Here is an 18,675-nt window from a genome sequence, read left to right as displayed (position 1 = left end):
TTTGAGTTTCATCACTTTAATGAGTTCATTTTATACCAACAAACACAGTCTCCCTCTCCCTCCCAACATCCACCCAGGGCAGGCTGTCAGAATAGGAACGCAAAAAAAAAAAAAAAAATTAAAATCAACCCATAAAATACGGTTAAAAGAAAAATGTACAGTCATTTCTTCATTTGGGGCTGGCAGTACAACTGGGAACAAACACTAAGACGGGAACAATATCGGGGAACGTGCTCTCAATCCGCAGACACTGACGATTCTGACGCTTACGCACTTTTCTCTCAGACACGCGCACAAGCAGCAGGTCCAAGCTCTCAGACGCACGCACACATTTCACAGATATTTCACACCGGCTTTCAACAACACTGCTCATGTGGGGAGAGGAAAGAAAAGAGAGGGCGCGAAACGCATCGTCTCCTGGGTTCCATTCATGTCCGTGTCCGCGCGACGAATGCACACATTCCCCACGCTGTCCTAGACGGCTCGGGCACATTCAGGAACGCAGGCCATGTTCACCCGCGCCACCACTGTAAATCTTAAAACCACGAAGGTACACTTTCACATTAAACTGGTTTGATGTATCACGGCTCCAGAATCACTGTACAGTGCTGACTGGATGTCTCAGATCTTTCTAAAGACACTATCTGAATATGGTGAACTTGACAACATTACATGTCAAGGAAAAAAAAAAAAAAGAATCCCCAACACAAAAAATAAATAAAAGCAACAGCAACAAAATTACATTTGATGAGGAGAGGTGGTATAGACAGCCAGATAGAAATGGTGGGAGAGAGATTAGAGAAAAAAAAAATTTAAAAGACCGTTTTTTTTTTTCTCCTCTTTGACCCCAGGACTTAAAATAACCATATTTACAGACTTGAGACTGAAGTGATTGAAGGCCGGTCACACCCAAACCAGCCCTCCTACGCAAGAGAAAAAGAACACAATATAACAATAACAAAAAAAAAAAAAAATTAAGGTAGTCGATATTTACAGATTAATTTCAGAAGAAAGGTAAAGGGGGAGGAAGGGAAAGGTGGCTCCAAAAAGAGACAGGGTAAGGTAAGAATCCAGCTAAGCTTTCCATCTCTGTAGCAGTGGGAGTGAGGGGCAAGTGGTAGAGTGAATATTAAGACTAATGTAACAACCAACCACCGTTGAATTCCTACTGATGTGAACAGCGGTGATGAGGACAGCACTCTATAATTCATGCAATCAAGATTTTTGGATACACAAAACATGACAGCCGCTCAATATGCACCGCACATTGAGACTGCTGATACACACGAGTCACCGACAATTCAGTCATACTTTTCTCACTCAATCTCACGTTCTCTCTCTCTCTCCCTCTCGATCGTTCACAGACAGACAAGCAAGCATGCACGCACACACGCACAAAAGTGCATACCATGGCATGCAAGTGCAATCATCATCTGGTTAAAGAAAAGAAGAAAAAGAAAAAAAAAAGGGCAAGACTTATGTGGATGAGACGGTGTGAGGTAGCGTTCGCACAACAGAGAACGGGCAGTTTGCACCTTGCCAAACCGAATGAACACAGCCGTGTCTGCCAGTCATCTACCCTAGCTTCAGTGCACCAGAGTGCTCAAACACTTATCTAACGCAGCCTGAACCTGACGCGGCTGGTACTTGGCCCCAACGCAAACACGCGCTAGCCAGCTCTCCCGGGCCCCTTGCTCCCTTGATAAATAGGTGTGATCCTAAGAGCTCCCCTCCGTTTACTTTGATGTCCGCTTTACTGACACTGATGCATTTATGTACACGTGGTGGTGGTCGGCTGTGCAGACTCCATTTTAAAAAGGTCCCTCCTAAAACGATTAACATTAAGACTTTTCGCATGGACACTTTTGAATGTCAAACAGTTCTATAAAACAACCAGCAACAGCTCTAGCCCCTGTGGGACATTTGGATGTTAATACACAACTCACAGCCCATCTCCATCCTAACTTAAACCTGACAAAAAAATTAAAAAATTAATAATAATAAACTTCAATGTCCATTCAAAAAGAAAAATAAATACATTTACAGGCATGTAAAAAAAAAAGCAGTTTCCATTTTGTTTTTTTAAATAAAATTTAATAAAAAGTATAAAAACCTCAGCCTCTTTCTCCATTTATATAACCATGAGGAAATGACCCTGTTTTAGCTCGTAAACTGACCATTTAAGAACAGACAGAAGCATGGAGGACTACAGAGGATGAACGCTTTTCCAACTGAACTTGAGGCGTGCCATGCCTGGGCACTGGTCTAACACAGCAGGGGACGCCTTCTCCGATTGCGGCAGAGAGCTCCCCCCTCAGCCTGTTCTGAAACAGAGCGCCATCACAAACTGGCCTTAACTGGTAGAGTAGCAGCAGCTGAGATATTGGTACAGTACGAATCCACGCTACGGTTGTGTGTGTGCGAACGAGCTCCCGGGCTCCCGGGACTGCGATTTGGGCCGGGGGGGTCCAGCGCTAGTCATCAGTGTTGTTGGTCCTGAGCTACCGTGTCAAAGCAGGAGAGGGCAAGAGAGCCGCGGGGAGGGGAGAGTAACCCTTACACTGTGCAATCGGGCGTCGACCCTGCGGTACGCACTGCCAGAACACTGATATCTTTTCATTGTCGTCGTCATAAAAACAAAGTCTAAAGAGTCAAATAAATTAACATTTCTTAAAAAAAAAAAAAAAAAAAAAAAAACTGAGAAAAAATTGTGCTAACTATACAGACCACCTGCCCCTTCCCTTATTAAAACTCCTGTTTAAAAAAAAAAAAAAAAAAAAAAGAAAAAGAAACAATCTGGTACGTTGCAGATATCATTACCGGCAATAATGAGATTCAGAGGGACCCAGACGGATGAGTCGCTGATCAGAACTAGCTTGGTTCATCGGGTACGGATACTGGACCAAAGTGAGGCTTCCACTGACCAGGCAGTCTAACTGGTGCATGAAAACTGGACTGACGGGGGTCACTGTCTGTGACAATGACACTCCCACTCTGCTACCCTACCGCAGAACTGAACACTTACACTAGAGCTGCAGTGAGGTCATGGGCTGGGCTAACGGGCTAATCGGTGCGTGTCTGTGTGCATGTGTGTCAAAGTGTATTATCTGCTTACTACAGTTTGGAGCCGGTAAGGAATAAAAAGAGGAATGAGGAGGAGGAGAGGAGGCAGTGGGAGAAAAGGAGGTCTGGAGGGGGAGACAGACAAACAGAAGAGTTTCAGGGAAGTATGGGGGAGGGGAGGGGCACAGATGGGCAAGTGTTCAGGTGCTGTTGCTAAGAGGTCCTGGCGCTGAGCTGGGCTGGGCTGGGCTGTCGGACACACCGCCCTCTGCAGGAGAAGGAGAGAAACGCCATCACACACAGCTAATGATTTAGACCGCCAGTGTCCTTGAGCTCAGAGCTCCTTTTCAGCCTTTAAAATTCTGAGTGCGGGCACAAAATGTGGGCAGGAAGCTGAATAATTTAAAGCTGACATAACTCTGTGCTTCAAATGGACCATTAGATTCTGAGGAATTCCAACACGCCGACAGAATATCTGGCATTTTTTACAGGTTCACTTGCATGGTTTCATCTCATTTGTGCTCATGAGATGATTCCTTCCTTCATTCAATCATCAAACAACACAGCACGGCAACACGTCCATGACAAGACCATGATGGCATCGGAGAAGCATCTGTTCAGTTAACGACTAAAAAATGTCAAATCTTAATCAGGCCAAAACATTTGACGTCACTGACAATGATGAGCTGCAATTCATCCAAAACATCCCAACCTCTGAGAGAGAGACTTTCACATGATACTGGCTGCAAAGAGCACAAGAGGTGGAAAGGACGGCGCAGGCGTACCGTGCGAGGTGGGCGTGGCCTGTGCGCGGGCGTGAGGAGGAATGAGCATGGGGTTGAGCTGGGGCTGAATGGACAGCTCTGCGGAGGAGACAGAGGGAGGTTAGCAAACACGACCAGCAAGCCCTGCCGAAATCACACCGCGCCGACTCCACGCTCGACAGAACCTTCAGGGTCCAAGCTGAACTATGCGGTTGTTCCCTGCACTTGGACCGGTACTTCTCTCTAGGGGTTTCGTCATACTTGTTCCTGGTTATGGTTATACACTTTGTTGTACGTCGCTCTGGATAAGAGCGTCTGGCCAAATGCCTGTAATGTGATGTAATGAACAGCCGATGGAACGCGGCCGTCCTGTAGAATAACCAGCCTCCTGAGGCGCTGGAGATGGGGATTCGGGGGGGGGGTGGTAAGGGAGGCCCCGCGGCGGGCTGACTGACCCACGGGGCTGAAGTTGAAGAGCTGGGGCAGGTCGCGGCCGCTGGGCAGGCGGGCGCCGGGCTGGCGCAGCTCCTCGAAGAAGGCGTGGGCGCAGGCCTCCAGGGGCGACAGCCGCCGCACCGGCGTGTACTCCAGCAGCCGCGAGCACAGCATGATGGCCTCCGGGGGCGTGCGAGGCTTGAACACCTGACCCGCGGGAGGAGAGAGAGAGGGAGAGAGAGGGGAGAGAGAGAGAGAGAGAGGGAGGAGAGAGAGAGGGAGGGAGAGGGGAGAGGAGAGGGGAGGTAGAGGGAGAGAGAGATAGACAGAGGCTTCGTCATAAACGGGAGCTCGCTGCTGTGCATCGCAAACAGTGAGGGAGAGAGACGCCGCCTACCTTTGTCCAGGGGTGTGCTTTGATCTGTGGGAATTTGAACTCCGTGTAGTTGGGGTTCATCTCGCGGATCTGTTCCCTCGTCGGGGTCCCCAAGACCTGGGAGGGAACCGGAGAGAGAACGTGAGTTCAGGCGCAAATGCCGTCTTTCAAGCACTATGGCTGTGTGACCACAAGTTCTGCAGGTCCACCAATACTCTGTATTACCATCACCGATTGTTCTGTCTGAACCTTCCAAGTAGATGCATCCTATGAGCATTTATAAAGGGGCCTGGCCATGGGTGGTCTGTACTGTAATACAGCCCCGGGAACACTTTAGGAAGCAGGAGGTTGAAAGGAAAGGGGCTGCCCATCTGGTTAGTCTACAGCAGGGCTGCCCAACCCTGTTCCTGGAGATCTACCGTCCTGTAGGTTTTCATTTCAGCCCTAATCTGGCACACCTGATTCTACTAATTAGCAGCTCGATGAGGTTTCCCAGCTGTTGAATGAGGTGCACTTCATTAGGTTTGGAGTGAGAACCTGCAGGACGGTAGATCTCCAGTGACAGGTCGGGCAGCCCTGGTCGATATAATCGGCGGTTGAATCGGGGACCGCGGTCTCCGCGGTGCTGCCGGTGCAGCTCAGAGCCGAAGCCTCACCTTGATGATCTCCACCAGCTGGTCCACCCCGCTGTCCCCGGGGAAGATGGGCTGCCCCAGCAGCAGCTCGGCCAGCACGCAGCCCGCCGACCAGATGTCGATGTTGGAGGTGTAGTCGGTGGCCCCGAAGATGAGCTCGGGGGCGCGGTAGTACCGCGAGCAGATGTAGGACACGTTGGGCTCCCCACGCACCAGCTGTTTGGCACTGCAGACAGGTCGATCGGGCAGGTGAGCAACCTGCCTCAGCACTAATCCTCCTTACAAATATACTCTGTATTACAGCTGCATGGCTAAAACCTGCCTAATGCTTTTACATTCTTACTCTCAGTGTTCAACGCTCTTCCCACTGAATGCTATGGAGGCAACTGACCAGCCCACATTAAAGAGCTGTGCGGACTGGTGAGCATTAGCCAGCTTACATGCGTCCAACTACTTTCACAGTTGACATTAACGATTATAAATTGTCTTTTTAAAATTTTTATCCATATAAACAGTTATTACCCAAACTAGCCAACTACCACAGCGACAGATTCTAGTGATACATTCAGCTTCGAAAGCTTTTCATTTTAAAACATTAGAAAACAAAGAAATCTCTTTCTTATATATGAACAAGTGTGTAAAGCTCCAGACTAATATGACGAGATGACAGAAAGCACCCAGTTAGGGTGAGTCTCTCCCCCTGGCTCTACCCCGCTGGGGCAGAGCCCGAGGAGAGGGGCGCGGCAGACCCACCTCCCGAAATCGCAGAGCTTCAGGATGGCGGTCTCCGGGTCCACCAGCAGGTTCTGGGGTTTGATGTCTCTGTGGCAGACGCCCTGGGAATGGATATAGGCCAGGCTGCGGAACAGCTGGTACATGTACACCTGCCGGGGCCACAGAGGGGCGGTTAGAGAAGGCCGCGTCGCTGCCGCCGGTGGGGCGTGGGGATACGCCCCGAGCGCGTCTAACAGGGCAGCGCACGCATCGCCACGCCCCACCGGAAACGGCCGCATTAGCATCGCGGCTGGCCTTTCCTCCGGGCACCGTGATTTCAACTGGAGGGAAAGTTCATAGAAAGGTCCAGAACTTTCTCCGCGTCGAGCGATTGTGAGCGATGAGCTAGGAGCTATTTTAACCCAGCGAAGCGGCCCAGTGCGGACCGCCCCATCACTCATACGCCTTCGGTTGCACAGTTTTACGGTCAGCAGACACAGTGTGGGGGAGGGGGGGAGTGGGGGGTGAGGGAGGGGGGGTGCGGTTAATGACATGAACGCTGCGCGTGATGAAACGCGGCAGGCTGAGGGAGCGAAGCGCCATTTTAACACGCCGGCGCCCTGACGACCCCGCTCGGCTGGCTAGGGGACGTCCGGCCAGCGCACCGTGCGCCGCTCACCCCCCCCCTCAGGCCGCGGAGAGCAGGGGGGCAATGAGGCGTGACTGAAATACAGGGAGGGGCTCCCCTGTGCGCACCGCGACTCAAAGGTCAAGGACTCCAACACCTGCTTGTGACAATGTCTCTTTTTATGGCTACCACAGGTGCACGCTGGCTGGTGTGTGTGTGTGCGTGTGCGTGAATATGACACACTGGGCGGGGTCCGCACTCAGCCGCAGTGCGCTGCCGAAGCAGACCATTCACACAACCGACAAAGAAGCCCGGCCTCCATGTGTAACCTTTCCGCACCACCCGAATTTCAATTCAGCGTAATCCAGAAAGGATTAAGTGCAGTTTACTGAGAAACACCTGACCTGACCAAACGGCCAATAAGAGCCTTTTACAGGAGAAGGCTGCCAGTATCAATATTACGGCTTTGAGTATTTAAAAGTAAACATAATGCGTGACATTTGAAAAGATTAAGTTGCTGGGGAACAAGGGATGGAGGGAGGGAGTGGGAGGGAGGGAGAGAAACAGACAAAGAGAGCAAGAAAGTGACAGACAGCAGGAGCGTGGCAGACAGCGGCATATAAAGAACAACATGAGAAGAGCGCGTCACAGAGAGAACCTATCGGCTTGCTGCGCGCGTGACTGTGGGGGCGCTGGGAGAGCAGACTGTAAACGCACACAGACGGAGGGACAGACAGACAGACAAACAGACTCGGTGACTCAGAGCACGGTTAGAGCTGTGTTACCTTGACGTAGATTACAGGGATGGTCGTCTTGGCCTTGTTGAAGTGCCGAGCCACCCTGTACACCGTCTCTGGGACAAAGTCCAGCACCAGGTTCAGGTACACCTCATCTTTCTGGAGGAAGAAAAAGTCACCAACATAGGCTCGTAAAGTGACTGTTTATAATGCCACTCCTTCAACCAGAAACACGCAGGCAATGACAATGGCTTGTATTTAGGCATGTTAAAACAAAGGGAACATAGATCCTCTTCCCCATAATATATACAGTGCTTTTAACAAACCCGTGTCATCATTTACCACCTATATGCATCTGGTGCTTGAAGGGAATGAGGTTTAGATAGGTAAGATCAGAGTAATACAGACACTGTGCCTCACACCCGTCCATGCATAAGCAGCTAAGATGCATTTGATGCACCGTAGATGCTTTCAATTAAGTGAAAATTTCATGCTTGAAAAGTTGTCTAATCAGTCATCTGCAGCTCTGTTGTTCGTAATTTATTTTCATTTTTAATAGCCATGCTCACAAGCAAAGCTATATGCTGGTCTCTGTAGCACTCCAGATTCATGTTCTCTGCATAATTAAGTTCAGTAAAGTGAAACTTAAGTCAAAATATTATGTTACCCAAATAAAATCGGTTATCATTTTTCCTTGGATCTGTGCTCCTCCGCTTCTTCCCTGAATGTGCAAACCTGGTTACAGTTTGCATTTGAGCTACAATGTAAAACGTGGAGGTATCAGCATCAGCCAATATGGCCAGCCAAACACTGGTTATTAATGTTTGCCCCAGAATTTTTAAATTGTGCATCAAAGGATCATGACAAAGCTATCAATTTGCACATTACCAAAACGGCACAGAGCAGAGAAGCAACATTTTTTTACACCTTCTTTCCCAAAAGAAAAAACGAACACATTCCAAGTAAATACAGAAAATATATAAACGTACTCCTAGATCAGGTTTCCTTCAAATGAAAAGTAACAGAAGTTTCTGGAACTTTACAGAATCTTCTGACACCTGTGTCACCACTGCGTATAAAAGGAGGTTATGCACACGATGAGCAAATCCATTAGTAGAATTCAGTGTTGTGTGGTCCAGATATTTCATGAAAATGATCATTACTCTATTATTTGATGACAGCTAGAACGAAAAAAGCAAAAAAAAGGCACAAAAATAAAGGTAAACAGGAAACCGACTCCACAGTGGCGTGAGGTTCCAGGCTCCGGCGGCTGTGTTACATTGCCAGGGGCAGGAAGGTATTTTAACCACAGCGAGCGGTGAGAAGCTCAGGCCGTGACTGCGGAAGGCCGATGGCGGAGGTGCGAGTTTGAGACCTGTCCCCTGGCCGCGACAGGAAGGTGGCAAAGCGCCGCGGGCCTGCCGAAGCGCGTCGTCACTCTTCACACCTCTCTCCGCACCGCTCGCTACGCTCAGACTGCCCCAGCGCCCACAGACCCGCTCAGTGGCCGCTATATCTGGAGCCCAACGGCCAAACCTATCCGTAGCTCTGAATCGCGGAGGCAGCGATCCACTTTGCTCTGGGGATGACTTGCGGCTTATCCCAGGGCCTCGGATAGAATTGGGGGGGGGTAATTGAATGGGGGAATGGAGGCAGATGTGTACTGTGAAATTGAGCTCGGGAACCGAGCGTCCTCAGCTCAGAGGCTAAGGCCGGTCTAGAGATGCACACTCGCACAGGACAGTAATCCAGAGCGCACGTCCATGTCAACAAAGAAACAAGTTACGTGAGCACAAATTTATCTCAGCCAATCTGGCCATTGCAATCCCCAGACTTACAACTGAGCACGCTCAAATTAAATCAGGGGCTCAGCAGGCAAAATCCAAGAAATATTAAAAGACCCGTAGAAAATCTGGCAAGGGTAGTGGCCAAAAACCCCTCCCTGAAAGAACCTTCATGAATGAGGGCCCTTGCTGTATCATCATAAGAGCAAGTTCAAAAAGCTGATAGGGTAGTAGCCAGTATTTTTTCCCCAATAACTACTGGTTAAACAGGTCTTGTACTGCATTGGCCATACTAAACTTGACCTACTTTTACTTATGATTGCATTTCTTCCATGAAACCCTTTTTTGCTGAGGTTTAATGGCTTATGGCAGAAAAACAGACAGAAAAAACTGTTTATTGCCGCTTTCCCACAGGCTGGTAGGAATATTTTTAATTGGTGTTTAACACCTTACAAACACACAGTTCATTGCCAATTAAAGCCAACTGCGCAAAATGAAATGTATTTTTTTAATAGAGAATCGAGTAGCTGCAGCACACCGGGGCTTTAAACTAAATCGACCAATCATTCAGAGCGTAGCCGTTCTTACGGCTCGAGCTGCTCCCCAGGCTCACAGCTCATACAGCCGTACTGCCCGCAACCACGTGCACAAACAAACGCCAAGACGAGATTAGCCTGACACCGAACGTCACTTCTATGGCTGGCGATAAGCTGAGCGCCGCTCTTAAAAAAAAAAAGAGGAGTTTTCAGCTTTGAAACGTGCAGGCTGCTGCTGCTGCTGCTTAACGTCTGCAGGGCGGATGTGTTCAGCGGAGGCAGACTCAGCCGCGCCGCTCGGCACACAACGCGGAGACAGATGGGAGGTGGCATTAATCTGGGGGGAGTCGGAAACCGCTCTCTCCCCGACAGCTTCAGCCCCGCTGGGCAGCAGCAGCCATTCACCAACTGCTCGCTAGCGCTTAAACCCCAACTTTGTTTCCAAAATGTTTCACAGAACGATCCACGGCCGTGAAAAGGCTGGCTCCAGTCCCCACTGGCGGCAGCGTAGTGTAGTATAACGGGTCAGGAGCTGGTTCTTGTAACCGAAAGGTCGCAGGTTCGATTCCCAGGCAGGACAGTGCCGTTGTAACCATGAGCAAGGTCCTTAACCTGCATTGCTTCAGTGTATATCCGGCTGTATAAATGGATGCAGTGTAAATGCCTGTGATGTAATGTAACAATGTGCACTGGCGTGATTACGGTCAGGGCCAGGAGAGATCTACACACAGCCCAACAGCTCGCCTCCCTGAGGGCGGTTTGCATGAGTCTTTACGTGCAAGCAAACACTTTCAACTGCCCATATCTATTCATTTTCCTCACAGAAACACTCCAGGAGTCTTAAGTGGGATGAAGAAAAGCATGCTGGGAAGAGAGAGACATGTCCACAGTGAACTCTGAACCCTATTGGACGGTTGTGGCGGAGGGCGGTACCTTCTCCCCGCTGGAGTAGAAGAAGTAGCGCAGCCTGACGATGTTGCAGTGGTCCAGCTTCCTCATGATCTGTAACTCACGGTTCTGCAGGAGGGGGAGGGACGGGGGGGCAGAGGGGTGATGAGCACAGTGACAGCTCCCGCTCTGACTAACCGCTTCTCACCATGTGTCATATGAAGATGCACAAAGTTCAACCGTATCATACCGACTGACTGCTTATGGAGCCGTTATTGTGGGACGTGATTCAGTCTTTATGGATTAACACATTCTGCACAAGGGCATACAGGAACAATGAAACACAAGCATTTTATTAGCAACTGCGAGTGCTAGCTTTTGTTGTGTTATTCATCCTTTAGCTTCAGCACCAAAAATAATGTAATAAGTCTTTATTCCATCACTAGCGTAAAGCTGGCGAGCAAAGATAAGAGGTGCACAGGTATATATCCCGTAACATCCCCGGTGTGTCTGCAGCGTTGAGTACCTTGAACCTCTTGTCCTGCAGAACCTTCTTGATGGCCACCATCTCCTGGCTGTCGATGAGGCGCGCCTGGTACACCACGCCGAAGGAGCCGTTCCCGATCACCTTGTGGTCCGTGTAGGACACCTCCTGCGGGCGGTCGGGCCCCTGCCCCGGCGTGGCCACCACCGTGGTCACCTTGCTGCTGTCTCCTGGGAAACGCAGAGCGGCGGCGTCAGTGGCGGCGGCGACCGTCCCTCGGGCCGTCCTCCGGAACGTTCCCCAGACGCCCGCGCCGTCCCCGAAACGACCGCGGGGCCCCGACGCGTCCCGAGGGGCCCGAGAACCGGCCCTCCGCCTCACGGGGAGGGTCGCCAGGGAGGCCCCTTCTCCCAGACAAAGACATCAGTCCCCCACTCCCGAAAAACGATCGCATACCGCAGCCCGCCCCCCGGGGTACACAACAAACAGCGCGTCTCCCCGCTCTCAGCAGGCAGGCAGACGCGCTCGCGAGGGCTCTCACGCGCCAGCGCACCGCGGGCCTCCTTTCAGCTGAATATTTAGCCAACATCTGTGCGCTGCCAATTAGCGCCGCGCAGAACTCCTCAAGGAGAACATCACGGCGTCGCGAGCAGGCACTGTGCACAGAATGCGTCCTGCCGAGTAGTGAAGTAGCTAAAAGTCTTCTCAACTGGTGTTTCCTCCTCCTGGTTTTAACGCACCGGATTGTAAACGCAGGATCAACCACTGGCACGAGCTTAAACGTGAATCTAAACTAATGAAATAAAAATCAGACAGGAACCTCTGTTACCTCCTTCCCTGTAGCGGTCACGATTGCTCTGACTGCTCTGTATCTGTGTGTGTACCATCACACTGAATGGAAACCAACCAAAATCATCCAGGGGACAGACTCAGCTTATGCAACTATAGTGTAAACCTATACACAAAACAAATAAATATCCAGAAAATACAGCACAGAGGGCTGCAGGGTGACTCATTCTGTTATGGTGTGGGTAGGCCCCACAGACTGGCACAGAATCAGGACTGTGCGCCAGTGTCAACTGTGGCCAGCAGGGCATCACATCATTGGCACCAGGGTCACCCAGCCTCCAGCCAGCCAGGACTAAACATCTCGTTGTGCACCGGCAGCCCCTGCTGGTCAATCCGGCGCTCGCGGTTTGCCCGTTAAGCCGCACGTGGGGAGTCCTCCTCCAGCTCGCGTCTGTGCGAGCAAGCGCCATCACATGCTCCGGGGGAAAGGGCATTCTAGCCTATGGCCCTCCTGAACTAAGAACAGAGGTTGCGATAAGCGTAGCAGTGCGACCGTGACCACGCATACCGAACTGTGGAGAAAAAGCGTTGAATAACCACATTCCTTATGACTGATTTTACTGGACACGTTGGGCCAAGCTAGTTTTGTGACTGCTGACATGTGCAGGGTTCCCTCACCAGAGGACGATCATGCATGAAGCGAAAGGCCTGCAATGCAACCACTGTGAAATCACACCCATTTCAGAACTCGTCTGTGTTCACACCACTCCCCAGGCCCCTCCCATTTCCTCCATGGGTAATGCCTCAGACTGGGTTCTGTGTTCTTTACACACCAAGTGCTTATCACTTATGCACATAATGGCAGGTATCTGATGAAAAAAAACAATGTCCATTTGCAGGACATGAGCCAATTGGCACAAATCAATTACACATCACATACAACTAACCGTTCCATAAAGGCACTCTGTCTTACACTAGTATTATGTGTTGAAATTAACCAAGATGATGTTCAGTTTTGTGTCTAGGTTACTTTAGAAGACTCTATAACCCATACTTCAATTCTGCCATGTTCTGTCCATTTCAGCAGGTTTCTAAAATACGGTACCTCCAGGCATGACTGTACTTGTAGTTTGTAGTCTTTTCAACCAGTTAACATTACTCATGGGGACTGAAAATGGAACCTGATTTTCTGATAAATGCTCATTTAGCAGGGAGTCAGGGACAGACCAATAAGGGTCTGATGAAGGTGCCAGCCATCCCAAGCAACAATGCGCAGGAGAGTTCCCCGAGACGTATGCGTGCTCAGACATGGCCGGACGACACGCCCATCCTCACTTCCCCTGCAAAGAAGCAAAAAGCAGGCAACGCATCACCTGACATAAACCAACTGAGCCTCTCAAACAGCTCCAGGCATGCGTGCTGACAGGCAGCACAGCCACGTACATGTGCTCATTGAGCGGAACAAGATTTATCAGACCAACATAATACAACTCTCGATGATGCCAAGGCGGTTAAAAATGACCGATGGCACTAAATGGAGAACTCTCCAGGTATTTAAAAGGTTTTGTAAAACTAGTTTCGATAGGTCAAGTCAAATCATTCATTTTTAAATCATCATAGCTATCCCACAAAAATGCAAAAAATGTAGGAACAAACATAATGGTGGGGAAAAAAAGTGTAAAAAGAAAAAGAATAAAGTAAAAGCCTACCGTTTTGTCAAATTATTGCCAGATGAAATTGCATTCTTTTGTTAAGAAAAGAAGGAACAATCTGAACAATCATTTGCTCTGTTCAGGGTAAGTTCAGGACAGACTGAATTTACCACAGGCGTAAGTGTTTCTAAATGAAAACATTCACTTCATGTTCTTTCAGAGCTCCTTCATGCTAGCGCCTCTCTCGCGTTCTGAGCGTTATGAGTGGACACACGCAGAGCTGATGCAGTGTCCAGAATGACCGGTTACCAAGTAATGCTGGTTCCAGTGCTTAGTGGCTTGGCTTCTCATATTCATTTTTAAAATCCCCCCCCCCCCCCATTTTGAGTGTGATTATAAAGTCACCTCTGCCTTTTCCTCCCCACAGTAGTGTGGCTTTAGTAAGTTCAAAGGTCCAGGCAACTGGATTCAAATTGCGGGGATATTCCTCATAAGTGACAAAGGATTGTCTTCTTAATATTTATTTCCAGTTTTTAACCCAATTATAACCATTAAATTGTTCAGCAGATAAGGACAGGGAGGGCGTGTATCCTGCCCTCATTAACTTTCATATCCGTACGACACGTCATATGTAAACCGTTCCTCATCGTTAGCTTGGTTAGAGCGGTAACCTTACACTACAAGAAAAAAACAAAAGAAAGCAACATAAACTAAGCTTTACCATTCTTGTATAGTTAAACCTGAGGATCATTCAATGTTGTAACACTGAGCTTCTGTACACTAACAACAGACTCTTTAGAGGTCTCAAACTCTGGACATTACACCCGAATAAAGAAAATCTTTGATTCCACATATCTACACTTAAAAGCTATCTAACTGCCGCTAGCTAACGTAGGCCTACTTACCAATACACCACATTCTGCGAGTTACAGGCAAAAATGGGCACTGCAAATACTCACGTCATTGTAACATTGCAGTGCCCGTGGGCTCCAGAAATAAAACCCATTTCTTGTAGGTCTCTTCATTTTTGTGAGGAAAAAAAGTCTGTATCCAGAGAAGGGGCAATGCTTAGGCATTGTCAACTTAGCTTGCCATACCCATACAAAAGTGGCAATTTACATATTAGCCTACATGTAGAAACGATTTCACAGGACTTAAGGTTTTTGTTACATAACTAACACCCAGTTAACCATACCAGTGAAAATCTGGCGTTTGGCCAAGGGGGAAAGCAAGCCAATTTCGGCACAGTCTTTGATGTTTTTTTTTTTTTCCAAGACTCATTTTTAAATATCCTTCGGCCATTTGTCAATGCAAAAAAGTATTAAAACAACACATCGGCAAAGAATTCACAGATTTCAGTTTCCTGGACCTCTAATAATGAGGTTTGGCACATTGCTCCTTTCCTTTAGCTGGTATAACAGAAGTAGCCAGTCTGCCATGCCAATATTGCCAACCATTCACCCCAGGAATGTGCAAATGAATATGATATAATTTCATTCATAGCCTAGAGCCTATATTTTCATTTAAATTAGTGTCTGCAACATAGAACAAGCCCATGTGTGTCACTAAGTCTTAGAACACACATGCACATGTTCTCTTACAATGCATGCATATGGTATTTATTTGCCAAAATCTTTTTGGTTATGCCTCCGAAGTGATTTGTTTAATCCTCCACTTTTCACATAAGCACCCAGTCACGTATTCTGGCCTAACAGCGCAAACAATGCATTAACATTTCAGATTAGCCTCTTTCTTCCCCCACATGGAGTATTAAAATTAATCAACACCGAGCCGAATTTAAGCTCAAACCTTCACAAAACAAGCTCTGAGAGATGCACGGAGGAGGAAGGCAAACATGGAAGCAGATTCATTTTTGAGTCCCGGGCCACTTGATATTACTACAGCATACGAACCTGGCACCATGCAACAGGAATCGATAAGTGAAAACCTCATTAAAACTGGACACTAGATCTACATAATCAACAAACTTTTGAATGCCCCATTATGGCAGTGACCTTTGAACCTTGTTGAGGGTATGCGGAATTATATATGCATAACGCCTACATATTATATAGCTTTCGCGTTTATATTCGAGTAAAACAATAAATTACTTGGATGTGCTGTTCTGCAAACGCTAATGGATTACCACAGAGAAGTTCACAATGGCTGAATGGCCATCAAACACGATCGGATACGGATGAAACACGCGACCCATGATCCTTGAGCGGCAAAGTCCCAGCCCGGAACTTCATCGCATTATTATTTCCAGCACATTCTCTAAAAAATATCACAAAGGCTAAACAGTACACTGGCACTCCCAATCATTGTGTACAGGGGCTGGAATTACTGCAGGGCTGGCATTCCGACTTCTAATTCCAAAACATGTAGAATTGAAGAATACTCACGTAAGATAATCAGATCATTTCTGGCGATAAACACCCAAGCATATTTTTTTATGATGATGATGAAAGACCACATTTTGGACACAGAAGGACAGGCAGCAGCTAGTTAGAGGACTGCAAATAGACCATGTGTGCCCACCTGTTGGCCACAGACTTCAACTAACATGGAAACATTAAGCAACATCCTACATCGTGAGCCCTGAAGGGCGAGCATTTCTTTAAAGGACCAACATTACACTATTAATATGAGGCTTCAGGCTTTCTTACCACAGGTAGTACGTGGCAATGCATGCCAGGAAAGCCGTTAGTGAACAACCTCTGCAAATCCTTATTTTCAGACTTGCAGTGTTCACGTTGTTTGTGGAAATAAAAACACCACTGGGTTAACTATTTAACTTTTGTACGGAGAATGCGAGTTCAGATCAGTGATAACTCAAACTAAGTTGATGCTGCTACTAGGAGACGCAGCTTATCCAGATACTCCGTTTGGCTTCAGAAACTACTGGTCAAACTAGTTACAGTCAGGTTCAATTTCTTTACCTGGAGAGATGCTACAAAATCTATTCACCAAACTCAACGTTCAATGAACAGCAGATGCTAGAACACAGCTTTTCACCTAACTTTTTTCGTAGGCAGTTTTAGATCTAGTAGCTAATTGAGCGTTGCCAGTTCGAAACATGTCTTTCACAAACATCCACTCTTCCTTTACCCCACTCAAAATCAAACTCAATCTTTCTACCGCATAGTTAGCTTGTAAGCGAACTTACGGTATATGCATTTCAGTGTTTTTCCGAGCAGTTAGCCTCGTCTCAACACTAGCCAGCTAACCAACTGCCTAGGTGCCTAGCTAACCAACTAAGGAAGGCTAAACAAGTTCACAACTCTAGCCAACATTACTTGACGGTTTACATACAGGTCAACTGCATCGAATACAATTGAACAAATATCATAAGTTGATAGCTAACAGGGGGAAATAAACGCCAGATTGTGAGAGATACCCATGAAATGTAATTCCGTACAGCTAACGTTAGCTAGCAACAGCCCTCGCCAGTATTTCTGGCAAACCGAGTCGTAAATGGCTAACAAGCGAAGACATGTAATCGGACGAGAAGGTCTTCACTACCCAGGAACCCTTGACAAGAAAAAGCAAAGAGCCTCGTGTATCTAGTGACACCGACCCATACTGGAGCTACCCTAGCCAGCCCGGAGAACAAGATCTGATATAGCTAGCTGCGTGGAAGTCGACACTGCTTGCTTGTATTTTAGTCATCATAATCCTATTTTAAACAGAACTCATTTGCATTTTACCTCAAACACAAAATTCCCCTAGGCCTCTTTTTAAAGCAAGACAGTCAGTTACCAAAATTCATTCCACTGCATGAAAGAAAGCTCGCCTCAAACAGCTGTTCATAAGCAAGCAAAGCCCTCTTTTAATCCAAACTGGCTAGCTAACATTAACTGGCTAACCATTTCCCCAGACGACTCTCTTCACATTTAGCTAAACTACCTAGCTTGCTAATAGATAACTCCACAAGTCGCTCGTCTCAGCGTCCATTTTTATTATGGATAGTTAAAATACAATAAATACTCACTGCTTAATTTCAAGTTTCCGAACCCAGACGAACTGCTCCCTGAGGCCTGTGCAGCCCCGGACTTCCCTGCAGTGTTCCCCCCCGCAGTGGCCGATCCGGCAGCGGCTGCAGCGGCTCCTGGAGCACCGGGTGGCTCGGCAAACGAGCTGGCCCTGGGCCGCCCGCTGCCGCTCATGACTGTGCGCAAGGGTGTCGGGGCGGGGGGGATGGGGTTCGCTAAATTGGGCCAGGTGAGCGACGGCCGGGTCTCCTCTGACTTAGCTAAATAATCTTTAAAATAGAGACCGCATTAAAAGCATATCGCTGAGTCCCCCTCTCCGTTTGTCTGGACAGCTACACCTGACGCATTGAATGTTTGCATTGCCTCCTGGGAAACGAAGTTCGAAGTAGCAGTTCTTTAAAATGATTCGAGAACCTCTGTAAAACCAAAACAACTACAAGAACCGCAATGACATTTGTAAATTGAACGAGAGATGGCGCTCCGTCTCAGATATTCACACAAAAGAAGCGAGGATGCGTCCTAAAAACTACAATGCCCACAATCGTTCACATGCACACACGCGCACACACACCATAGACGCACAACAATACTTAAAATATGTATTTATAAAATATATTTTTAATTGCTTACTTTTTAAACCCACAGCCTCCGTCTTCAGACAACTGCTCATTCCTAACGGCTCCACCTTTCCTCGGGACCACAGCGAGCGCCGTTCTGCGAATCACTGGAAACAGGTGAACAGACTGTGCTGATGAGATCCTCTGTATGATATGGGTATATAAATGAAGCACCAGGGCTTGCTGTTGACATCTGGGATGGCATTTCAGGTGAATGAAATACTGTTTCCAGGACAGTTCATGTAATCCCATACTGCAAAAATATCGGGATATCTCTTGAATAGACTAATTTGCAGGCATAAATCGCCTCAGTAAATGCTTTTATGATTGTTTTATCACTTAAATGTGAAACCTGATGATTAGCTGTTCTTGCGCATGCTGTATAATCTGCATTCATCTGCATTCAGCTACTAGTTTTTTTTTTTTGTTTCCTACATGTTTTTATCTTTGGGAAAAAAGTGCGTCTGACCCCGAATCAGATAAAGTCCTCAGCTGCCCTGTATCCTAACAGGGTATCAGCAGAAGGTGTATACATAGAATGTCTGGTGATAGTTGTGATGATGTCGTTACGCCTGGTG

General features: G+C 47.8%; 1 protein-coding gene across 2 annotated transcripts; it reads right to left on the bottom strand.

Moving 5' to 3' along the window:
- On the bottom strand, positions 1-18,247 carry LOC135261556 (glycogen synthase kinase-3 beta-like). 2 transcript variants are annotated; one of them, XM_064348007.1, is made up of 10 exons: positions 18,111-18,247; positions 11,087-11,274; positions 10,606-10,689; positions 7,401-7,511; positions 6,027-6,157; positions 5,295-5,499; positions 4,660-4,755; positions 4,283-4,469; positions 3,849-3,926; positions 1-3,331 (listed from the first exon to the last, which is right to left on the bottom strand). In XM_064348007.1, exons 1-10 carry the CDS (start codon positions 18,148-18,150, stop codon positions 3,264-3,266), a joined length of 1,188 nt encoding a protein of 395 aa, XP_064204077.1. In that variant the 5' UTR covers positions 18,151-18,247; the 3' UTR covers positions 1-3,263. The 2 variants fall into 2 exon arrangements, with proteins under 2 accessions (XP_064204077.1, XP_064204076.1); XM_064348006.1 differs by lacking the exon at positions 18,111-18,247 and adding an exon at positions 17,480-17,885.
- Between the last annotated feature and the right edge of the window lie 428 nt (positions 18,248-18,675).

This window comes from Anguilla rostrata, chromosome 8 (assembly GCF_018555375.3).
Source record: "Anguilla rostrata isolate EN2019 chromosome 8, ASM1855537v3, whole genome shotgun sequence".
Taxonomy (NCBI): Eukaryota; Metazoa; Chordata; class Actinopteri; order Anguilliformes; family Anguillidae; genus Anguilla; species Anguilla rostrata.
The sequence above is the reverse complement of the archived record's forward strand: the minus strand, read 5'-3'. Positions and strand labels throughout refer to the sequence as shown.